Source organism: Trachypithecus francoisi, unplaced genomic scaffold (assembly GCF_009764315.1).
Source record: "Trachypithecus francoisi isolate TF-2019V2 unplaced genomic scaffold, Tfra_2.0 Lachesis_group5, whole genome shotgun sequence".
Lineage (NCBI taxonomy): Eukaryota > Metazoa > Chordata > Mammalia > Primates > Cercopithecidae > Trachypithecus > Trachypithecus francoisi.
Window position 1 is genome coordinate 47,118,311 of NW_022681470.1, and position 25,917 is coordinate 47,144,227.

At 32.0% G+C, this 25,917-nt stretch overlaps 1 protein-coding gene across 1 annotated transcript in view; it reads right to left on the reverse strand.

Moving 5' to 3' along the window:
- Nucleotides 1-25,917, reverse strand: part of BRINP3 (BMP/retinoic acid inducible neural specific 3) — a 388,006-nt gene that overhangs the window by 185,456 nt on the left and 176,633 nt on the right. The window contains exon 3 of the mRNA XM_033197383.1: nt 9,314-9,504. Within this exon, the coding sequence (XP_033053274.1) occupies nt 9,314-9,504 (191 nt within the window). The remainder of the gene's footprint in view (nt 1-9,313; nt 9,505-25,917) is intronic.

Consider the following 25,917-nt stretch of genomic DNA (forward strand, 5'->3'; position numbering starts at 1 on the left):
ACGTAATGAGGGCAAATGAAACATAAGATTTAGAGTCAGGTATGTAAGGGGAATCCTAGTAATAGCACATCATCTCTCTACTTGATGACTATGGGGCTTTGGTACAGTTGCATATTTACTTAGCATTCCCATCTCTAAAACAAAGAAAATATCCTTCTCTCAATTTTCTGTGGAGATTAAATAATACAATCCCTCTACAGTACCTGGTGGAGCATATATTATGAATGCAGTAAATGTTCTCTTTCTCTCTTTTCCTTTTTATTAAGATCCAACAGTTGATGAGGAAGTTTTAAATTTTCATAAGCTAGGATTTCATAGATTTTTAATTGCACCATGGTAATCTGGACTTAGTCATAATTGTTTCTATTGGTTCTTATAATCAAAATGTATAGGATTACTAATAATAGTAGTGGGTTATCATTTCTAATAGCCTGATAAAGAGAATCCATTCATAAATTGCTCATGGTTCTTCTCTACAGTATAATTTTAATCCATGTATGCAAAAGCTTTCCTTGCAGGTATGCATGTGAAGCAACTTAAATCTGTAGTTTAAATCACTATAATAATTCTTTTAATGAATACCCTGTTTAAAACCCTTACTTACAACACAGCACACAACTATTTGATGTAAACCCGCTACCTCATGCTAAATTTCAACTTTTATAAATCATGGATTGTAAATATTTAAGAAATTTTGAGAAGGCCACTCAATTTACATGGAGAATAGGCCTATTTCTTTCCCATAAGAGATCTGTTTTTTTTTTTTTTTCGGTTATACATAACTATCATACTTTTGTAATTATCTTCTTCACAGTCATTTGAGATTTTTACAAACTGAGAAAATGCATTCTCAACTTTTACTGTAACTTTTCCACAAGTATTAAATAATAACAATTCATCAGAACCTACATAAATGACAATGTTCAGATTTGAAAACTGAAATACTGTTATTCAATCAACTAAAAAAATTGTGTTCAAAAGTCATTTTTATTCATTTTATTAAACCAGCTGTAGCTCATAAGCATGACATGGGTTCCAAGGGACATCCACACATTTTGTAAAAACTAAATGTGATTTTGAAAATGATGCAACATTCTGAGTCTGTTAGGCAGCAAAAGGATTAATGACTGTGGATATAAAAAGATGTGATTGTTCCACATAGAAATCATGCAGCTGTGTCTCACATAACTAAAATTTTGTGGTGGTTTATGGTCATTAAAAGCACATATTGAAGGATGCTTTAATAGAAAATGAGAAACAGGGGACAATAAAACAAACAAACAAAAATCACCATTTTAATATTATACCATAGTTGGGTCATAGAATTTGACATTTTTCATAAGAGGTGGCCCTTAAAATTATGTATTTTTCCACTCTGATCTTCAAATCATCTATGTTGAGTCAATGAGAAATAGAAATTAAAGAACCTTCATACTATTTACTTCTCACTTGGATTTTCTCAATTGGCATTCTCATATAAATAGTATTGAGGGTAGAAATGTACTAAAAATAATAGATAAAACAAGGATAAAAAGAATCCTACAGGCAAATCAGTAATGATAATGTGGTAGATTGTTTTATTCTTTGCAATTATTTACAACACCGTCATAAATGCAAACATGCATACATAGATTCATGATCGATTGTAGACAACAACTATGAGTAGTTCATGATGTGTTCCCTTTACTCTGATATTAGAAGGAGAATGCTTTGATCAGTGAAATATAAGTGAGCCAGATGTTGACATAATGAATGTTTGGAGAGACATCACAAAGTTACACCTGTTCTCTTGCTTTTTACCCCTGCCAGGAGGATGGTATGTTGCAAAAGAGGCCTTCTTGATTCCCAAGACATGCAGATCAGAATCACAGGGTACCCACAGAAACCAACATATAATGTTGGCCAGAAACGACAATTATTGTAATGATCAACTAAAATGTGGGTATTTTTTCACTATGGTGAAGACAACTCTTATGAGTTGGACGTATTCTATTTTATTTGCAATTGCTATGGCGCTTGAGTTAGCCCGTTTTCCTACAATGTTTACGTTCTACCCAGAAAAAAAAAATTATGTGCATTTATGGCAGATGTCTTCCTGATTATTCAACTTCCTTACATTTGAATATCTTATTGTGAATGCCTGTTCTGCCTTGGAGTGATTTGTAGTTATTAAAAAATGCTATTTGATTGAAAATCATTCTCACAGAAATAAACATTGAAAAATTGTTTTAATGTAATTGTTTGTTGGTTTTACTTTTGATGTAGTCTTTTGCCTCAAAAAGGTTGTCCATTCTTTGGCAATGATAAGCCACATTGTTACTTGTGCTAAGCCTTACAATACTTTTGTTATTGTTGCCCTTTTGAAATTATATTGGGTTTGCAGTTACATGTTGCTCTCAGAGCTGATAATCATCCTTCCTAAGCTCCACATGTTAAAGGTACATAGCCTGGTGAGATCTACTAAGCTACTAATACAGTATTGTGGTGGGAAAAGAGATTTTAAAAACAAATATACATCAGAAGAAAAAAAAATCTTAGAGAAATAAGTGTTTGGCAAGAAACAGAGCCAAATATATCAGGATAGTTAAGAAATAGACACGTTGGCTTAACACCAATTGGCATCTGCAAGATATTGTGGGAAGGAAAGAGCTAACCTTATCTCACTTTGACAAAGAAATATAATATGTTTTGCAAAGCATCCCAAAGGAATGCTGTAACTGTATTAACAGTTACCCCCAAGAATAGACTATAAATTTTCTAAGAAAATTTGAAGGTACAATGATATTGTCTATACTAGTACAATAACATGAAAATAAAGGAAGGGGAAATGAATAGCTCTGAGGTTAGGTGGCAATGAATAAACCCTGAGTGAAATACAATTAAATTACTTCTAATTTTGGAGCTATTTACAATGAAATAACGAGTATTTTAAAAAACATTTTTGGTATGTATAGTTATAAACTCTTGCTATTTTTTAAAACATTATTTCTCAAAACAGTTGATTATACTTCAAATTTATATAGATACTTTAAACAGTGTTGTTCAAACTTAATGTGCATATAAATCACCTGGAGATCCTGTTAAAATGTAGATTCTGATTCATTAATCTGTGATGGAATCTGAGATTCTGCATTTCAAACAAGCACTAAAGTGATGCTGATGCTTTTGGTTCACGAACCACACTCAAGTAATGAGGTTCTAAACCATAATAACACTTATTACCAAGTTAAATGTCTGTCTTTATCAGTGACCTGAGTGTTCATTTAAGAAGATCTTGGATGTTTTGCACTGTCACAAGTAACTCAGTATATATTCGTCAAAAAAGTAGACAGGTAATTTATCTACCTTATCAATGTACCATATGAAAGAACCAGTAGAAAATAATAAAATGTCCAATATTCTACAACTTAACATTTATCTTTTACCTTGGTTGCCAGGAACGCCTTTACTAAGAACAACTGACATAGAAATCTTAATTACATTTTGCTCTTGTTTATTCTTATTATTTACATAAGTGATTTTTTAATCGCTTCTGTAGATAACTGTCTTGTAAACAATTAAGAAATGATTAATAATATTGCTTTAACTTCAGATACTTTATTTTATTTACCGGTGAAACAGGAAAGAGAGAGTGAGGGAGAGAGAATGAGAGAGAGAAACCAACATAATCTTAAGAAATATTAGTAATCCTGAGATTAATTTTAATAAATATCAGTATAGCAGTCCCTTTCCCCCTTCAATGACATTTATTTTGATTATTTCTTATGATAGGACTCTTCAAAAATATTTATTTTTCTTTCTTTTAAAACAGAATGTATATTCTAAGAGAGAAAGTAATTCTTTGCATCTCAAGTGATTATTAATATTTCTTTAAGAAATAAATTATTTGTGTGTGTGTGTGTGTGTGTGTGTGTGTGTGTATAGTGGATTACCTTTATTACGTTATAAACTAAAGTGAAATAAATTTGTGCTTCCTAAGAGACCAAGTGAAAATGAGAACAACAGCAGTTAATCAATTTTGAAAGAAGGTGGCATAAGACAAAGAATTAAAGTGTCTGTGAATACTTTATACAGAACATAATTCACATAATGAAAAGTGAGAACTGACTATTTCTGAAATTAAATGAGCATATTCCGAGTTCTTATTCTTATGGGAATGCAAACAACCGGAAAAAAAATCTAATTGATATTTTATCCATATCGTATCTTACTAAATTCAGACTTATACTTTCTTTAAACCACACACACACACACACACACACACACACACACACAATGTTTTGTAAAACTTTTTAGATAAGTGAACTACATTGGAGGCATAGTTTATCACACACACACACACATATATGTACACTACATATACGACATATATATATATACTACATGAGAACTGAGGTAGTATACATTATTTTAAATCATTATTGTACGAAGTTAATACTATTTTTGCACATCCATCATGAATTTTTTATTCCAACAATGAAGAGGATATTTCTTGTATTGAAACAAAATTGAATATATAAAAAAATGCTCACGTTTAGTCAAATAGCAATGAAAAACTTAGTCATATAGTATAGTAAGAAACACTTTCAGAAAAAAAATTAAAAGGACTTGCAAATGGAAAAAGTATATTGTAACTATTTCTGCTAATAATTTAATTATAGCTTTTTAAATTGTACATTAAATAATTGGTCAAACCGAACTTGCTTTTATCATGCCTAGAATAAAAAGTATTCTTCACAGTTTTTCTAAATTAACAAATCTTATTATATTGTCTATTTGATCCTGAGATAAATTTTGGTATATATATATATACATACACACACACACACACATTCAGAAAAGAAATTTTTTTTCCTGTTTTCCTCTACATGAGGAATTTTTTGTTTTTACAAACAATCTTCACTGTTACCATGTGTTTGATGTCCCACAGAGCTGCAGTGAGTTAACAGAAAGGTATAGTGTAGGAAAGAGGCTGCCCATGAAAACCCCACCTCCTACTCTTCCTCCTTTTGTGGATATGCTTGTCAGGAGATTACACACTTTGTTCTGCTCCTCACTGCCTTAAAGTTGGGAGAGGCAAGAGTACTAGCAGAGGAACCCACAGGTTTCCTGGCTACTATGACTGGGTGGATAAGTCTATATAATTTGGGAGATGAGGATAAGAGCACACTTAAAATTTCTATAAATATTTTGTTATAATATTTAATAATTTTTTAATGAATATTTTGGTCTCTATGTTCCTTAGTCCTTTGTCTTTTAAAATTGATCCAGAACACAGTTTTGTTGCTTTATAGTAGACTCTCTTTCTCCCCGTAATTAAAGCCCACCAATTTTAAAGTTATTATTTTTTGTCATATTCACTCATATTTTGTTATTTTATATTCAGTACACAGATACACTTTAATTTTAGTATTTGTCATATATTGAATTATAATAAAATATATTACAAAAACAGTCATTAAATACATTCCACAGCTAGAAATCAATATCTCTCAGAAGTGCAATTTTTTCAAGATTGATTCTTTAAATTGAGTAGCTTATTTTAGATATTCAAACAGTGATGGAGTTTAGATATCATTATCCAAAATAGAAGCAAGCTGAATTACTATATTGATAAACAGTCTGGTAGCTATAAAATGAAATAAATGGGGAAAATAATATATACTGAAGAATGTCTTTTATAACTTATTTTTCTCTATAGATAGAATGATAATTCAATCACTGGCTTTATCTGTCATAAAATATCCCATTAAAGGCTTCAAGTATGGTACCCAAAGTTTTATGTCTACAATCAATAATATAATATATTAAATAACTCTTGGGGGAAAAAGCCATTTTTCATGTATTTCCTTTTTATGACTGTAAAACTAATAGTGAGTATTTTATAGTCAACTTATTTTGAAAAACATTGAAATTTTGTTGAAGATCTAGGTACTTAGGAAGCATCTAGTTATAACACGACTGGCTTTTTTGTTATTCTTTATGTTCTGATGAGTTTGTGTCCTTTGTAGGGACATGGATGTGACTGGCTTTTTGTTTAAAAGGTTTGCTTATATACATTACACACTGGTGTTATAGTTTTTGCTTTGTCTTAATTAATTAAGAGAAAGAAGTGGGGGAATTAGTTCAAATTAACTGCCACAAACTTCCATTTCTTTTAAAAAATGGATAAATACAATTTCAAATACATGTTCAATCAGGAAAACGAGTGAAGGTTAAATGATAAACTCACAGTCACTAAAAAGATTTTTGTGTAAGTACAATAGCAATAATTTTAAAATTTCCAGAAATCATTTCTGGTATACATTTTAATTGCAGATAGTTTATATCTTTAAGCTATTTAAATTATTGCATGCATCTTTACTGAATTATTATCTTTAACAAACAAAAATTCCCACAGGAAAATAAAGTAACATTTTGAGAAGAAAAATAATTCCAGTACAAAAAAGTATGAAAACTCAATCCAAGGAATATTGAGAGATTAAAATGTGAGTAAGGGTGCTAATTCCATCTCCTTCCCCCTTTAAGGCAATACTTGAACAAAACTTTTAAGACACTGAAGTAAAATCATTTAGAGAGCGCACATTGCCATCACTGGAAGATCGACTTCAAGTGATTAATGTCATAAATTTTGAAAAATGGTTTATACAACAAAATAACATACAAAATAAAAATGAATCTTAAAGCAAAAATGTCGCATCCCTAGTACCAACATAGTAAAACATAGTTAAATTTTGAAACTAAGAAACACAAATGTATATGGGAACCGTTGGTGGTTTTTGATATCTTCTGTCTTTGTCTTTTCCTTCCTTTCTTATCTGGAAAAATATATTTTATCTTCTGAAATACTTACAAGTGCTTTGAATCACTTATATAATAATATAACTGAATATCACTGAACTTTTTTAGAGGAGGAGTTATAGAAATAATTTACATTTTACCTTTCAGATTTTATACAATTAATAATAATTGACATAACTGGCCAAATAGACACAGCTTTCACAGACTCAATCTTCACAACTATTGAAATATTTTATATGTTTTGGCTGTCTACACTAATATAATGAAAACAACTTCAATTCATCACATATTTAAATTATACCACACACTGTGCTAAGCACATTTTTTAACATTTATACTAACCTTCCCATGTCCCATCACATAGGTGTTATTCTCCCCTTTTCTATTAAAAAAAATTAAAATTCAGAGGAATTACTTAATATATTTTAAAGTCTCACAGTTGACTAAAAAGCAGGGAGGGAGAATCAGGATTCAACAAGAATGTGGCTAATCTCTTTCTCTTCTTATTTTATCACTATCCTTTTGTGGAAGAAGGTAATGGAGAGATAGTGTGTATTTACAGTCAGACTTTTGTTTCTTCCTTAGTCACCTGTATTTTTCACCTTTAATGTCTAGAGATTCCATGCCAGAGTTATTTTCCACAATGTGCTCAGACATCCACTCATTTTTCAACCTGTTCATGCCTACCTTATCTACTCTTACTTGGGTACTGATTCTCATCGATTCTGAATCTTTATTTGTGAATTTGACCCAGTTGGCTCACTGAATTTGCTTTCATTCAGAATCATTCCTTAATTATAACTCAGTTATTCTTTGTTTATATTATAAATGTTTACATATATCTAGTGATTTGGATGACCTCAGTCTCCAAAGAAAGTGTAGTTTTACTTATTTATTCATTTAACAAATAGTTAATGAGAACCTAGTGTAAATGAAGTGCAGTCAGAGCCATGGGGATGAAGTGGTGAACAATACAGCTAGGGCCCTTATTTTTAAGAAAATACGCAAGAACTACAGATAATAAACCAATAGCCAAATAATTAAAATAATTTCACATAATAATAAATACAGTGAGAAATGCAAATTTGATCATGAAATAGTGGAGAACAATGGGGTTCACTGGGCACTACTGATGAAAGGGGTCAGGAAAAAGCCTCATTGGAAAAATAACATTTAGGTAGAAAAATGTGAACATCATTGTGACTGTGACTGAAAAACAGAGCATGAGGAATAGGTGAGAAGAGGCCTGAGTTTAAAGGTAGCATCCATCAGATCATTGATGTAAGGTCTTATAAATCATAGGGAGATGATTAGATTTGATTTTAAGTGGCCAGTTCTAGGTTTCACTTGAAACAGTGAATATGAACTGACTCAAGTTTTTGAAAGAGCTGTGTGGAAAAAGGACCATTGGAGTATTGCAGGAAAAAAGAAAAAGTGATGATGTCTTGGTCTAGAGATGCTGGAGAGGAGGTGAGGAAAGAGTTTGATGCTGGAGATGGGGTATATACCGTTGTAAAAAATTGACATGACTTGCTGAAAGACTGGGCTGGCAGGTTAAGGAAAGACATCCTCTAAGGCTAAAAAATGAACAAATTGCCCTTTGTGGCACCATACCATTGTTGTGAATCAGCCCGGCTATCTTTGGTAAATTCATTAAGAAATTGACAAGAAAGCAAGGATTCACTGTTTTTGTGGCTTTCCTATTGAATTTTGTACACTGTTCTTCATTATAAGAAAAAGTAACATCTATTTCCAAATGAAATTGTGGGACACTATTTGAAATCAAACATAAAATTAAAAATATATGTAAATCTGGGATATTTTTTAATTTTAGGAAAACGTCATATCTTGCTTATTACACATTATCTCCTGAAATGTCATTTAAGTATATTCAAAATGCTGAATCATACATCACTATGAAAAAGCCATATTTGTATGGCTAAATAGTATTTAACCATATCACACAATAGCTTCCTTAATTTTTACAAATGTATACATCGATCGAGAAAGTGACATTTATTCATTTCTACTTTCTTATGCGTCGTAATTATTTGTTTATCACTTTTTCTGTACCAGCTACAATCTGTATCAACTACAATCAGAAACACTAAAATGGCGCTAAAAATTTAATTGTAGTTATTTAACACGTACTCCAAGAAACCTTTCCTTCTCTCTATAAATAGGATTGATGACCCCACCTGTGACTGCTTATTATTCATGTATTTCAAATAAAAGTTTCCATATGACCTTAAGAGTGCAATAATTATGTCAAATATGTGTATGTTATATTGTAAATAGCTTTCATGCAGAAACTAAGTAATATTCACCTGCTTCACAATTGTGATCACTGTGTGGGACATTTAATAATCACTTAAAATGTGTTGGGTAAATGAATGAATGAGTTCTATAACTATTCATACTGTAGCTATCTGGATTAATTAACACTTTTCTGTGATTTATACAGTTTTATGCACAAGCACACACAGGCACAAATATGTTCAAAGAGCCGTACCTCCCAGAGTAGCAGATAGCAAGAAATGTGTCCCATATTTCTTGATAAGGTTTTCTGTGATTTGCTGAAGGGTAGGTCGACGTCCCAAAAGTCTTATGTTGCGGAAGAATTCAGGGGCAAGAGGCAGAGGAGAGCCAAGGAAATTTCTTCTCTCAACTGCAAGGTTATTTACTTTCCAGCGGCCAAACTCCCTGAAAAGCAAATTTATTTTTATTCATAAATGCGTAATCTATCTGAATGTTTTCATTTGAGAAGTTCACTTGGTAGTTTAGCTGGGGTCAGTACATTACAATTACTCTTGCTTGTAATACTATGTTGTGTGCTATGAGTAGGAAAAGCAATATTTATAATGTATTTAACTGGAGTGAATACTCTAAAACCAAGTCATGTAAAGAAAAAACAAGCCACTTAAAGTGAACAGCTTCCACCGAGATTTTTTTCCCCAAGAAAATATGTATTCCTAAAAATGACTTTATTATGCCTAGAATATGAATATAGAGTTACTAAACAATAACAAAATAACTAAGGTAATTTTTTTTTCGTTTTCTAAGGTATATTGAAAAAAAAAGAATGATTTATATTCATCACCCTAATGATTTCCTTTCTCTATTCACTTTAGAGTGAGAACGTAAAAATCCTCAGGGGTATTAAGGAGCGACAGAACTTCAAAAACATCATCAAAAGATAAACCAGTTTTCTTCTTTTTTTTATTTTAAATAATTATGGTTTACAACATATTTGGAAACCCAAATTCAGCTATTGCAGTTTCTCAAGATGCGAAATGGTTTTATAGATAAATTTGGCCAAGTTAGAAAAAATGAAAGATATGGTTTTACAAGATTTATACATTTTTTAAAAGAATTTATATATTTACACTGAGATAAAATCAGCCTAATAATAAATTAGAAAAGAATTACAGTAAACTGGGTCTGAATTTTTTTCTGAGAAGTGCTCCAATAAAATTCTCAAATGTCACCCACAGAGAAGAACACTTTACTAGGCTTAATACTTTAAGTGTGTTAATTCATATTTATAAAATAATCAAATAAAATGTTGATTAAACACTTTATATACATGTGCCATATTTATTTATATTTTTCTCCAAAAAAATGCTTGCAATGTGCCAGGCTCAGTGCATGATAAGAAATTCATCTACTGATGAATTTCTGAAAGCAGCCTTCTCCTTTTGGAGAAATGTTTAGGAATAAATTTAAAAAGACAGAAAATTAATTTTTAAAAGTTTTAAATTCTGATATTTACTGAGAGATACACATACAGACCACTCTGATGAGAAATATGACTATATGAAGTGTGGTCATATTTTACATTACATGGCCAGAGAGGGTAACTCTGCAGAGACAACAATTAGGCAATATGTGAAATAACAATAATAAATTGCTTGGTGCAAGGAGGCAGGAAAAGGATTGATGCAGAATAATGAGGAACAGCGCACATACTTCCAGGACAAAGGGGCCTGACCCTGACAGTTTCTAACTATGGATATTTAGTACTTGTGGCACACATTTGACAGTCAAACAACTCATTTTTGTGACTAATTATATGATCAGAATCACTTTTGAATCTAGGGAAGATTTTGGCCTGAACATAAATCAGAAGTTCTTTCATCTTTGAGAAATTCTTGCTGTTTCCTGTAAGAATCAGCTCATCTAAACAGTTTTAATTAGCGTTTTTCTACCACGGGTTCTCAAACTTCAGTACCTGTCAGAATCACCTGGAAACTTCACGGCAGATTCTGATTCATTAGGTATTAGATAGGAGTTAGAATCTGCATTTTTAACAGACATGCTAGTGCTGCTCTTCTGATGACCATACTTTGAATAAAACCACTGATATATACAATTTGGTATATTGCCTTTCAGATCTCATCAAAACGCCATCTTTTCAGTAAATATAGGGCTTTCATAGACTGAATTTATTATAATGTTCCCTCAAAATTGAGTAAAAATGTCTTTGTTATCTTTATAAGTTGATATAAATAAATTTTTATGCTATTCACTTCTATAATAAAGTTACTTAAATCTGAAGCGTAGGTACATAATAGTACATGTATAATATATAAAATGCATAATATTATATATATGATATATAAATAAAAATTTAAACATTGAAAAAGATCATTTGAAACAAAATATTTAAGTCCTAAAATTTGATGATATACCTCAAGATATATAGTAATACAAAACTTCTAAGAAGATATTTTTATACCATGATCAAAATATTTGCTCATTAATTCAAAAATTTATAAGCTTACTCTCATTTAATTTTTTAGCTATTGTAAAATGCTTGTAATTTAATCAATAGAGAATAACACAACTTTACCTTAAAGCTGTGACATACATTTTTCAGTGGTTTACAGTGCTAAATTTGTTAACTCAAATATATTCATAGATTAAGATACAATCTAAGTGAAATAAGTAGACTAAAAAATCCAAGATGATTGATTCAATGGTAATATTTTGTATCCTGTACAAATGCTTTCTAAAATGCTGAAAGATTTTCGATACATGCTTTCCTAAAGATTTTCTAAAATGCTGAAAGAGTAAATACATGCTAGAAAAGTGTAATTCTATCTTTTTTAACAATTAGTAAATATACAAATATAAATCTATGATCTATTCTGAACTGATGTATTTATGACTTTCTTCATTTTGTCTCTCTCAAATAAGAACAATAGACATATTACAAAACAACTAACACAAATTACTTATTTTATGAAATCAGTTTACAAGACTATAATACTACAAAATCAGCTATTCGAAGAAAATATTGTCTACTCTTTATTATCAATTAATATTATTGTGCATGTTGCTGGCAATACAGTTGAACATAAGAAAATCTATGACCTCGAGGGCTCAAAGATTATACAAAGATAAAATATGAATGAATAAATTGCAATTCAAAGGCTTTAGAGTATTTTCTGTGAAAAATGCAATTGTATAGTAGCTTAGTTAGCCCAACTCCTCTACCCCATTTATCACTGTTCTTTGATATGAATAGACCTAATCCAGCTCACTTTGGATATGTTTTCTCTGAAGATCCTAAGAAGGCTTCCTGAACAACTTTCCAAAGAGCCTTCTTCAGCTATCAGGTGCTTTTTACTCACTCAGTATGTTAAATTTGTAGTCTCACTTCGCCTTCTAATATTTCAAATGATAAAACACTTTGCCACCCCATCTATTAATCTACTATATCGGTCATGCAAAAAACATAAAGGAAGAACAAACTCTGGGGACATCACCAAACTAAAACTAATTTAATAACTAAGTAATTATAGTTACTGTTAATAACTAAAGAAAATTATTTTCTTAATTTCAAGAAACTTCATCTTCTAGTATTCTCCCCATATTTTCATATAAAGCATAACGCAAAACACCACACCATTGTGTATAACCAACAAGGTTAGTTTGTGTAGAAAACATAAATTTCAAATTGAAATCTAAGAGAGCTCTGATTTCCACTCCACATTTGGTTTGTATTGTTGTGCTACATGATCACTGTTACAATCTTTATAAAGTGTTGCTGGAAACTGAGATAAAATAGCAAAATAATCCTAAGAAGTGGTGATATGAATACTTTAAGTAAAGACAGTCATCTCTGGACAGCCACACTGTAACTAGTAAACATTAGACATGAATCAAAATTCCCAGTGTCACTTTTTCTTGAACACAAGATAAGACATTTACTGATGACATTTTAAGTCACTGTGGCCATGTGGCTTACTTTGGCAAAGATTTGTGAGCATGTATGTAAAACCTGGTCCATAAGCCCGGGATGTTGATTTGCAACTATAATCAGAATAGCTATGGTCCACATATATCCCTAAAGCTTAACAGGATGAACAAGTGAATGAACTGAAAATAAATTTTGTCATATAAAGTCATCAAGATTATGGGAGGCTGAGGTGGAAGAATCATTTGAACCCAGGAGGCAGAGATGGCAGTGAACCGAGATCATGCTACTGCACTCCAGTAAAGATTATAGGATTATTTTACTTGCTTATTTTCTAGTAATATAATCTAGTTTATCATTACTGATGTAAAGTTTTTGACTCTGGGAAATATTACGAAGGTAATAAGGAGCTAACGTCTGTATATAAATTGGAACCTAAGGGGTATGGATTTTTTTTTTCCTTGTTTCCTGAAGATAAAGTTCCCCTCAGTTACAACTAGATCATGCATTCATTAAATGCTGGAAAAACAAAGCAATGGAGTGCTGAATTAAAAACATGCTATTGGGTGTAATTATCATAATGAGAACATTTTACCTAAAGGCATCTCAGGATTTCATCCAGATGCTTTATGTTTATATTAAATAAGAACATTGTTGTATCTAACTAAGTGTTGTATTCAACTTGGAACCTTCACAGAACGTAACTATCTTCCCATCATAACGTTTGAAAGTCTTTCAATTAAATAGGTACAATCATTAGAGTTTAATGTAACTCAGTCCCTTTCAAGGCACCACTGTTTTATGGAACACACATATGGGCTATAACCAGTTTAACCAGAACATTACTTTGAAAATATTTTTGGGGAGCATACTCTAAGGAGCCTCTATTGGTTTATTAGAGTTGTACGTTTGCCTGCTAAAAATTCTGATGTGCAATCATCTATTATGTATTTCCACACAATATTTATTTTTCTACAATGTTTATTATAATTGTATCCCTACTCAACTTATTAAAAAGGCTGGAAAATAAGAATGACATCATCAAATTTCAGTTAAATGCCTGTCACATAATTGCCACATTGCCATTAACCTTTATTATTAGCATTTAAATATATACAAATACATAAATGTACTCAGTATATTTAAAATATATTGACTGTCATGATTTCTTTAAAAGTGCATACATATATTTGGTTTCCTCAAAACACAGAATTTGCCACTGTTCATATTAGAAATTTTGTATTAAATACCAATGAATAAGAAACCCAAAATATATTGACAAAAGCTGATGATGCAGTAACTGAAAAGATTTACCTTTAACTGCTAATTTCCACTAAATGAAGTTGTCTAACGTCCTAAGTGCTATTATTACGTTACTTCTCACATTACTGTATTTGTTGGCTAGCAATTTAATAACCATTAAAATTTTCAGACACAACAGAATCTTAAACTAAATATATTACCTAAGCATTCATGTCTACTGGGAACAAATTCAAAACAAAAATCATAAATTAAGTTGTCAAACTTTAATAACAATAACATTCTAATTACATCTGTAAAATCATACAGATCTTAAGAAATGGCACTAATACCAATATTGGCTTCCCATAATTTTATTGAGTAACTGTGATATATAAAATTGATTTTTAAAAGCATTTTTACCAGCTGGGCACAGTGGTTCATGCCTGTAATCCAAGCACTTTGGGAGGCTGAGGCAGATGCATCACTTGTGGTCAGGAGTTTGAGATCGGCCTGGCCAACATGGTGAAACCCTGTCTCTACTTAAAGAAAAAAAAAAGAAAAAAAAAAAAATAGCCAACTGTGGTGGTGTGTGCCTGTAATCCCAGCTACTCAGGAGGCTGAGGCAAGAGGATCGCTTGACCCAGGGGGTGGAGGTTGCAGTGAGTCAAAATTGTGCCACTACACCCCAGTCTGGGAAGCAGATCGAGACTCCATCTCAAAAAACAAAAACAAAAACATTCTTACCATATAACTTCAACATCTCACAAATGACACTGTTTTCCATTAGGCTGGTAAAAGGAAAATGTTTCAAATAGCCTGGATGCCTGTAGCACTGAAGCTAGTGTTTATAAAACAGCTAAATGCTCAGTAATTAACAAGATAAAAAATCCACTCTCCATTTAGCCCCTTGATACATCAAATTTTAAAAAATAAATTTAATAGTATTAGAGTTTAATTTTTTTTAAGCTTGGGAAAAAATTTTATATGATGCTGGAAATTTAGCAGAATGAATCTATGCAAATAAAATACTGGGGATAAAAGTCCAATCATAAATATAACTTATGTAAAGTATTTACATGTAGGATTTCTGAGAAGCACTGATTAATGACTGATGTATTTTGAAAAAGCTGCCAAACTCAAAGTAGACTACAGAAGACAATTAGCATGACTGTAGTAAAAACAACTGCCATGTCAGTAGAACAATAAGAATTAATAGTAGTTGTAACCTCATGACTATCATTGAAATAAAAAAGATGGGCCGGGCGCGGTGGCTCAAGCCTGTAATCCCAGCACTTTGGGAGGCCGAGACGGGCGGATCACGAGGTCAGGAGATCGAGACCATCCTGGCTAATACGGTGAAACCCCGTCTCTACTAAAAAATACAAAAAACTAGCCGGGCGACGAGGCGGGCGCCTGTAGTCCCAGCTACTCGGGAGGCTGAGACAGGAGAATGGCGTGAACCCGGGAGGCGGAGCTTGCAGTGAGCTGAGAGCCGGCCACTGCACTCCAGCCTGGTGGCAGAGCAAGACTCCGTCTCAAAAAAAAAAAAAAAAAAAAAAAAAAAAAAGAAATAAAAAAGATGAAGATGGGGCTACTGAGAAAGTGTTAAAGGATTTTCCGGTTTATGGTTGATTATGCACACTTCAAATTCTTAAAATATGTTATAATTTTAGGACTCTGAAATTACTGAAAATAATTTAATTTATGTTACATAGTTTTAAATCACTTTCATTGCTTCATAGGGTTTTATGAAACTTTAAGAGAAATACAAAATGGATGCAAGTATATATGATAATATAGAAATTGATTATGCTTGTTTAAATTAAATCACATTTTGAACACTTCTTAGCAAAAGTTTAGTGTAAAAATATACAAACATGCTGTTAATGATCTTCTCATTTGAATAAAGTAAAATATGTAATAATTTTGCTTAAATTTTGCTTTCTAAAGTTTGATAGTATAGTTTTTTATTACAAATATTATATCAAGTTATCAAAATTACTGCTTAATTACATTCATATAATAATACAGATTAGGTAGCTATTGATCAGTGTAGACAAGCCAAGAGGCACAGACATATCTGAGATAAAATAAAATAAAATATTTAGTCTGTTTTTTTCTGATGAAAAGAGAAACACTGACTTATTTTATTTTAGCATTTATAGTTACAGAAGTAATTCATTATCTTCATTAATACATGAAAAAAATTGCATTCATAAATATATTTTATTATTTTAGCTAGGGAATTTTAATTTTTAAAAGGAAATGAACTTAGGAGTGAAACTGCTGAAGTTTCAAATCCTATCCTCACCAATTTAATTCACAAAATGTAAAGCTTTCTGAATTTTTGCATGTTCATAACCTCAGTGGTGTAAACACATCACATCTATGATCACAGGTATAATAAAACTGATACTGGGGACATTTTGAGGTAAAATGTGTAAAACTTAACTACAGAGGTACAGAAAACATGGATTACTTCTTAGTAATTTTTGGTACATGTAAATTTGTGAAGTGGGTTTTTCGTGCCAGGATGTTAATTTTTAAAAATACATAAATATTACTGATTAAGGTAATGAAATTTTATAGAATTAATAAGTAAAAATTTACAAGATAATTTATAAATAAAATCACTCAAAGACTATGCACATCACCATTGTTGTTTCAGGTAAAGACTAATAAGTTAAATGCTCATAAAGATAGGTAAATGGGAAATAGATATCTGTTAATGAAAAACTAATGTTTGCTGAGAATTTCTTCAATCATATAAGCAGTATTTCCTCTGAGATTTCTTTATAATGACACCACATCTACCTTAAACATTGGGTCAAAGATTTTTAAATCGTGGATTATGTGAAGGTAACTAACCAATTATATATCTGAGCTTACAATAAATTACAACTTCAGGTATTGCTTCATTTCAAGTTACATGAAGAAGTCAAAATGAAGAATCGTTTTTAAAGAATAACTGCATTTTTAGTGACGATAAATATAAATTGCCCATCTTTCAATAAATTTTTTTCATAATAAAGATGAGTTTTGAATAATAACCCAATTCAGTAGAATGTATATTTTTCTTGAAATATGTCTTAAAATGTCTTAAAGATAATTCCTTTTAGAATATTATATTTTCCCACATAGTTGAGGCAAATGAAAATGTGTTGCTGCAGGTCATAGGCTTTAATATACAAATGATTTATTTCAACATGCTCTTAATTTTATGTCTTTCATATATACATCGAATAGGGAGATTGAATATGGTACTTTATGACAAAATACGTTTTCAGAAAAAGTATAAACTTAAGTTTACAAGGTGTAAATTTTTTATTCCCCAAATTATAACCTTTCGGTTTGAATCAGGCTTGATGGTTAGAATACAATTTTACACACAAACACTTCATAAAATATCACCTGGCAATTTCATCTTTCTCTGGATATCACTGTCTTGTATGGATTATAAATTGAGACTTGTTATCTAGCAAACACTTAGTATTACCATCTCCTTTCGGGGATTTATATAATATAAACTTCTTAAATATTACCTGCTTTATATGAACTTCAAAGATAATAATAATATGTGGGAACTGCCATCTTTTCTGCTCTACCATACCTGTCTCCAATTAATTCAGGTCCTCCTGTTATATGGCACAATTTTCTTTTCCTTCTGTGAACTTGGTTGTGTCACTCCTTGATTCATGTTTCACGTAGATGTGAATTATTTCTTCTTATAACCATTGTATTTTTAAGACTCAAATGAATGACCCATAGTAGTCATTCATTAAATACACTCGGAATCACGAAATGAGTAAATATTCTCATGTGAGCTAAAATGAAATAGCCACCTAAGTATGAAAAAGAATGAGGTTTTCTACTTGTTAGTATACACCCTGACTAAAGTTCACAGAAAATCAAGCTCAGTAGAGGAATATATTTCTCAATTATCATCTTTGAGGGTTCATGTGACTAGGACAAATTAAAAGTTAACTATTTGCTCTAAACTGAGAAGCACTAATCATCTGTAAAAACCTACTTCCACTGATATCTAAAATATATGTTGGGAAGTTTAGAAATATGCTACCATTTCCTGCTAGGGCAGTAAAATGTATAGTTGTGGTACTCCAAGCATCTTACAGTTAATACACTTTGAGAAGAGCAATCCAGATATTTCAAATATAAGAAGATTTTTAATTTATCTTATCTGTGCCAGCCATAGGCAGTGGAAGCACATTGATATAGACACATTCAGTTTTCATCTTTTATGGGAAAAATAAATATATTTGGCTACTTTTCTCCTATAAACTTTAAAACGTAATTTTTCACTGATTAGCAGTCAATAAGTTTATACATTTGACAGGCAAAAAACAACTTTCATACTAGTGATCATTAAACATCTTCTGGCAGATAACTTTTACCTAATCATTGAAATTGAAATTATAATTTAATTAGACTTGTTTCTAAGCGATCAACCTATGAATTTTAAACTATTGCACTGAGACGTGTGCTCTTTTTATCCCCTTTTGATAAATGAGAGAAGATTGTTAGAAATAAATTCTCCGAGGCTGTATACCTAGCAAGAATTTAAATCCAGTGAGTCAGACCTCAAACCTAATGACATTAACTCCTTTACAGATAGATAGCAACTTTGATTGAAAGGTTGTTATAACTGGTAATGTATATCTGTGCGAGTGTGTGTGTGTGTATATACTTGTGTGGGAAGCATGGAGGGTGTACAGGAGAGACAGGGAAAGATATAGAGCATAGAGAGGGAGAGGAAAGAGAAGAAACAGATGAGGTTGAGAGAAGTTTATTCATTAAATGGGGAGGAATGTGAGAAATAGTAATATATATCAAACAGAAGCAAAAAGCCAAGCATAGATTAATCATTTATTGTCCTGACTAGCCACCCAGGAAACAGAGAATGTAAACCTCTACATGGTAGAAGGACTTAAATGGCCTTTGAGACCATTTCACATTTCTTGAAAGAGGAATTGTAGGAAGTGAATGATTAAAGAAGTTTGTAATCAATTACTTTAATAGATGATATAGTATAGTCTAAACTCTGAGCTCAGGGTGCAGAGAATACAAGCACAGGCAACAAATGCATAAATAGATGTACTGGATTACAACAAAGTTAAAAGCTTCCAAACAACAAAGGAAACAACAGAATGAAAAGACAATATACAGAATGGGAGAAAATAAGGGGTTAATATCCCAAATATATAAGATACTAAAATAAATCAATAATAAAAAATAAAACAAATAAAAATACCCTGATTTGAAAATGAACGAAGGACCTGAATAGATATTTCTCAAAAAAAGATCTAGAAATGGCCGCCATTTTAATAAAAAGTATTCAGAATCACTAACCATCAGGGAAATGCAAATTGAAACCGCAATGAGATATCACTTCACTCCTGCTAGAATAGTTATAATTAAAAAAAAAAGTTAACAAATTTTGGCAAGGATGTGGAAAAAAGATAACCCTTGAACACACCTGGTGAGAATGTGAATGAAAACAGCCATTGTGGAGAACAGTTTGGATATTTCTCAAAAAATAAAAATAGAACTACCATATGATTTGGTAATCCCACTACTGGATATATATACGTATTTATATGTTGAAGAGATATCTGCACTTCCATGTTTATTGTAGCATAATTCACAATAGCCAAAGCATAGAATCAACCTGTGTCCATTAGCAAAAGAATAGATTTTAAAAGGTGGTATATGTACACAATAGAGTACTTATCAGCCATCATAAAGAATGAAATAATGTCATTTGTGGCAACATGGATGAACCTGGAAGACATTATGTTAAATGAAATAAGCCAGGTACAGAAGGAAAAATTCTGCTTGACCTCTCTCATATGTGAAATCTGAAAAAGTTGATCCCATAAAAGGAGAGAGTAGACTGGTAGCTACCAGAGGATGGGGATATGGAGCCATGGGAGATTTTGGAAAATGCTGGCCAAATGATACAAAATGACAGAAGGAATAAGTTCAAGAGGTCCATTGTAGAGCATGGCAATTACAGTTAATGGCCATATATTGTATTCTTAAAAAGGAAGTGATTAGCAAACCTAAAATACTGATGAACCTGAAAAACTTATTATGGAGAGTCACTCTACATGACAAGAAAAAATATAAAATAAAAAAAATGACAGCTGAGCACAGTGGCTCATGCCTGTAATCCTGAAACTTTGGAAGGCTGAAGCTGGAGGATTGCTTGGGCCCAGGAGTTCAAGAGAAGCATGGGCAACATAGCTTGTCTCTCTACAAAAAAATTAAAAAAAAATAGCTTGCTCTGGTAGCATTTGCCTGTAATCCTATCTACTCAAGAGGTTGAGAAGCGGAGGCAGAATCACTTGAGCCCAGGAGGTCTAGTCTACCTTGATCTCTGATTGCACCACCGCACTTCAGCCTGGGTGACAAAGTAAGATCCTGTCTCTAAATAAATAAATAAATAGAAACGTAAAGTCTATTTTTGATGGGAGAATTTTTAGTACTTCTTTAATCTTTGTACTCACTATTGATTTATTCAGGTTTTCATTTAATTTGTGATTCAATACAGGTAAGTTGTATTTTTCCAAGAATGTATCCATTTTTTCTAGTTTTCCAATTTATTAGCATATAGGAATTTGTAATAGTCTCTAACAATCTTTTGTATTTTTGTGTTATTCATTGTAATGTCTCATTTTTATCTTTGATTTTACTTATATGTGTCTTCTTGTTCTTATACTACATAAATGATTGTTTATTTTGTTTATCTTTTAAAAAATTATATTTGATTTGTTGATCTTTTGTAATATTTTAATCTCACTTTCATTTATTTCTGCTCTAATCTTTACTATTTGTTGTCTTTTATTGATTTTGGGATTGGTTTGTGTTTGCTTCTCTACATTTCTTGGGGTTCATCATTAAGTTTTTATGTGAAGTCTTTTTGTTGTTGTTGTCTTAGGCATTTATTGTGATATTCTTCTTATTCCTGCTTTATCTATGTTCCATACATTTTGTTATGTTTTGATTTCCTTTTTATGCATTTTAAGACATTTTAAATTTTTCTTTTTTAATTTATTTATTGATACCTAAGTCATTCAGTAGCATGTTGTTTTATTCCCAGGTATTTGTACAGTTTCCATCATTCCTCTTAGTTAAATGACTTCTAGTTTTAGTCCATTATGGTCAGAAAAGATACTTGATATGATTTCAACTTTTTTGAATCTCTTGAAATTGTTTTGTGTCCTTATATATCATCTATTCTGAAGATATTCCATGTGTTGATGAGAAGACTGTTTATTCTGCAGCAGTTGAGTGAAATGTTCTGGAAATGTCAGCTTTATCCATTTAGTCTAGAGCATCGTTTAACTTTGATGTTTCTTTGTTGGTTTTCTGCCTAAATAATGTAAACATTGCTGAAAATGGGGTTTTGAAGTCCCCTACTATTATTGCATTGAAGTGTATCTTTCCCTTGAAATCTATTAATGTTTGCTTTACATATTTGGGTGTTGTGGTCTTAGTACATATACATTTACTATTGTTATATCCTGTTACTGAATTGATGTTTTTATCATTATACAGTGAAATTCTTTCTCTGTTTTTATAGTTTTTGATTTAATGTCTATTATATATAATGTAAGCATAGCTACTCCTGCTCTTTTTTGGTTTTCATTTTCATTTCATGGAATACATATTTCCACCTCTTCAATTTCAATCCATGTGTGTTTTTATAGGCAAAGTGGATTGTTTGTAGGCAACACACAGTTGGGTTTAGTTTTTTGTTCTTTTTTAATTCATTCAGACACTAAATTTTAGTTGGACAATTTAGTCCATTTATATTCAGTATTGTTATTGGTAGGTAAGGACTTGATACTGCCATTTTGTTACTAAATGTTTTGTAACTCCTCTCTTCCTTTCTTCACTTCTTACTGTTTCCTTTCTGGTTATTTTCTCTGGTGGTATTATTAATTCCTTAAGTTTTACTTTTAGAGTATCTGTTATAGGTTTTATCTTTGTGGTTGCCATTAATTTTACAAAAAACATCTTATAGCTATCACAAGTACCTCAAAATAACTTTTTTTTTTTTTTTTTTGAGACAGAGTCTCAGTCTGTTGCCCAGACCAGAGTGCAGTTGCACAATCATGGCTCACTGCAGACTCAATTTCCCACATCTCAAGTGATCCTCCCAGCTCAGCCTCCTGAGTAGTTGAGACTCCAGGCATGTGTTACCATGCCTGACTAATTTTTTATAGAGATAGGGTCTACTTTGTTGCCCATGCAACAAAAGAGTTAGTGAACTCTTGGACTCAAGTGATCCTCCTGCCTTGGCCTCTCAAAGAGCTGGAATTATAGACATGAGCCACTTCACCTGGCCCACAAAACAGCTATTTTCAGTTCCTGGATGAGAAGTTAAACCTTACCTCTCCAGGTTTGGTGACTAGCACTTTATTTAATCAATTTTGTTAGGTTATATTTCCTTGAATATTTTGGATGCCTGAAGGCATGCATCAATACCTAGGCATTGAAAAATTAGGTATTTATTTCAGTCTTGCCTTGTTTGTACCTGTACTTCTTCAGAGAGTCTTCCAGTAGTTTAAAGGGGATTGCCTGTTGAGCTCCATAAGCCTGTGGTCGCTCTTGGCATTTCAGCACTAAAGGGTGCTCTGAGCCTAGGTTTGCTGTAAGTCTTGCAAACTGCTAGCTCACCAACGCTCCAACCTGAACTTGGAAAAGACCAGCCAGTAGAGAAGAGGGCCGGAATTTGGGTTTGTTCTGCCAGGATGGTGGATTGTCTTCTGGCCCAGGATGGATTTAGAAGTGTCAAGCCGCTCACTTGGTTCTGTCCTTTGTTGTTTTACGTTGCGGAGTTCGTACTTGGCTCTTAGGCAAAGTCCCCCATACTGTTTTCTCTTCTTTCCCCAACATAGAGATTCTCTCTCCACACTGCACTGCCTGAGGTTGGGAAAGGAGTGACGTGGGCAGTCTAATGGCTGCCACAACTTACATGATGTTGGGTTTCTCCCTAAGCCATCATCCACCCAGACCAGTGCAGTACTGGGACTTGCCCAAAAACACAGTCACTACAGCCTGCCTGCTACTGAAATTTACTGGGGACCCGAGTCCACTGTAGTCAGCTAGTGGTGAAACAGGTTGGGACTCAGGTTTCTGCTACTTGGTGGCAGATTCCTCTCTAGTGCAGAGACGTCTAAATGCTCCTTCTGTGGACACCAGTCTAGAATCAAGGACTATGAGGGCCCTGCCCTGCGTTGCGTTCCACTGTGGCAGGGCCAGCACTAAGTTTCAATGCAAATTCCCACACTCCCTTCCCTTTCCCTCCCCAAGCAGCCAGTTCCTCTCTCCACACAGCTCTGCCTGGTAGCAGGAAGGGGTGGTTTAGACAATGTGGTACTGTCCTTTCTACAGTCTTCAATTCCTCTCTTTTGGTTATGATACCAAAATCAGGCACTGTGATTAATTTTGCTCTTTTGAATGTGCTTTTTAATGTGTATAGTTATTCAATGTAATATTCCTGCAAGGCAACAATCTTTAGGAAGTTCTAATTGGCCATCATGATCTGGCTCCTCATTTGTCTTTTTTTTTTTTTTTTTGGGGTATCTGAGCTTTTGGTATTATATTTAAAAAATTATAGCCAAAATCAGTTTTAAGGATCTTTTCCCCTATATTTTATTCTTGAAGTTTTACAGTTTCATGTTATATTTAAATTTTTAATATTACGAGGATGTACCCACAAAAACTAAAAATTAAAAAAAAATCATGGGATGTAAGGATGATTCGATATATACATGGATAACAAATATGATCCATAACATTAACAGAATGAAGGATAAAATCACTATGATTATATCAATAGATGCAGAAAAAGGGTTTGACAAAAATTCAACATTCTTTTATGATAAAATCTCTCAACATATTAGGTATAGAAAAAGTGCACCTCAATAGAATATGGACTATATATGACAGTCTTACAGCTAATATACTCAATGGTGACAAATGACAAGCTTTTCCTTTTTAAGATCAGGAACAACACAAGGCGGCCTACACTCACCACTATTCAGCATAGTACTGGAAATTCTAGCCAGAGCATTTAGGCAAGAAAAATAAATCAAATACATCCAAACTTGAAAGGAACCTAAATTGTCTCTATTGCAGATGATGTTATCTTATTGCAAAGACAACCCTAAAGACGCCACTAAACCAAAAAATAAAGTCAGAGAAGTTGTAGGATACAAACTCAACATACAAAAATCAGTAACATTCCTATACACTAAGAAAGGACTATCCACAAAAGAATTTAAGAAAACAGCCCCATTTACGACAGCATAAATAAGAATAAAAAGGCTTAGGAGTAAATTTACCCAACTAAGTGAAAATCTTGTACATTGGAAATCAGAAGGCACTGATGAAATAAACTGAAGAGCACATAAATAAATGAAAAATTATCCCATGTTTATGAATTACAAGAATTTATATTGTTGAAATGCCCATGCTACCCAAAATAATCCACAGATTAATGCAATTCCTGTAAATATTCCAACAGCATTTTTCACATAAGTAGAAAAGAGAATCCTAAAATTTATATAAAATCAAAAAGGACTTCAAATAGATGAAACAATACTAAAAAAAAAAAAAAACAGCAAAGCTGGAGACATTACACTTCCTGATTTCAAACTATATTACAAAGTTACAGTAATAAAAATAATATGATATTTGCATAACAAGACACAGAATAGAGAGGCCAGAAATAAACCTATCCATATATGGTCATCTAATTTTTGACAATGGTGCCAAGAACACACAATTGGAAAATAAACAGTGTTGAGAAAACTGGATATCCATAAGTGAAGGTATAAAATTGGACCTTTGTCTCATACAATATATAAAAAATAACTCAAAATAGGTTACAAACTTAAATGTAAGAACTGAAATCATAAAACTCCTAGAAGAAAACTGGGAAGAGAAAAGCTCCTTGTTTACAACCTTAATGGGAACACACTATTTTTTACCACTAAGTGTAATGTCAGCTGTTGAATTTCATAGATGCAATTTATGAAGTTGAGGAATTTTTCCTTGATTCCTATTTTTCTCAGATTTTTTCTCATAAATAAACATTGAATTTCACCAAATGCTTTTTTTTTTTTCTGGAACAACTGGTATGATCATTTTATTTTTTCTTCTTTACCCTGTTCGTATTATGGATTACACTAATTTTAAAATGTTGAACCAAATTCACAATGCTAGAAGAAACTCCACTTGGTCATGACGTGTAATTCCTTTTATATATAGCTGAATTCTGTTTTCTCGTGTGTGTGTGTGTGTACATGTGTGTGTATGCATGCTTTTTCTTCTGGTTTGGTATCAGAGTAGGTGCGTGTATGCATGCTTTTTCTTCTGGTTTGGTATCAGGGTAGCAATAGATTGAAAAAGAAAAATGAACTGGAAGTGTTATTTCCTGGGAAATAATCTGTAAAATTAGTGTTAATTCTTATTCAAATATTTGTTAGAATTTTCCAGTGAAATCATCTGGGCCTGAAGATTTATTTGGAGTTTTAAAAATTATAACCACAATGTATTTAAGAATTTTAAAGCTAGTCAATGATATAATTTGTGGTTGTTTGTGCTTTTTAAGAAATTGGTCAGCTTAATTTGAGTCAAAT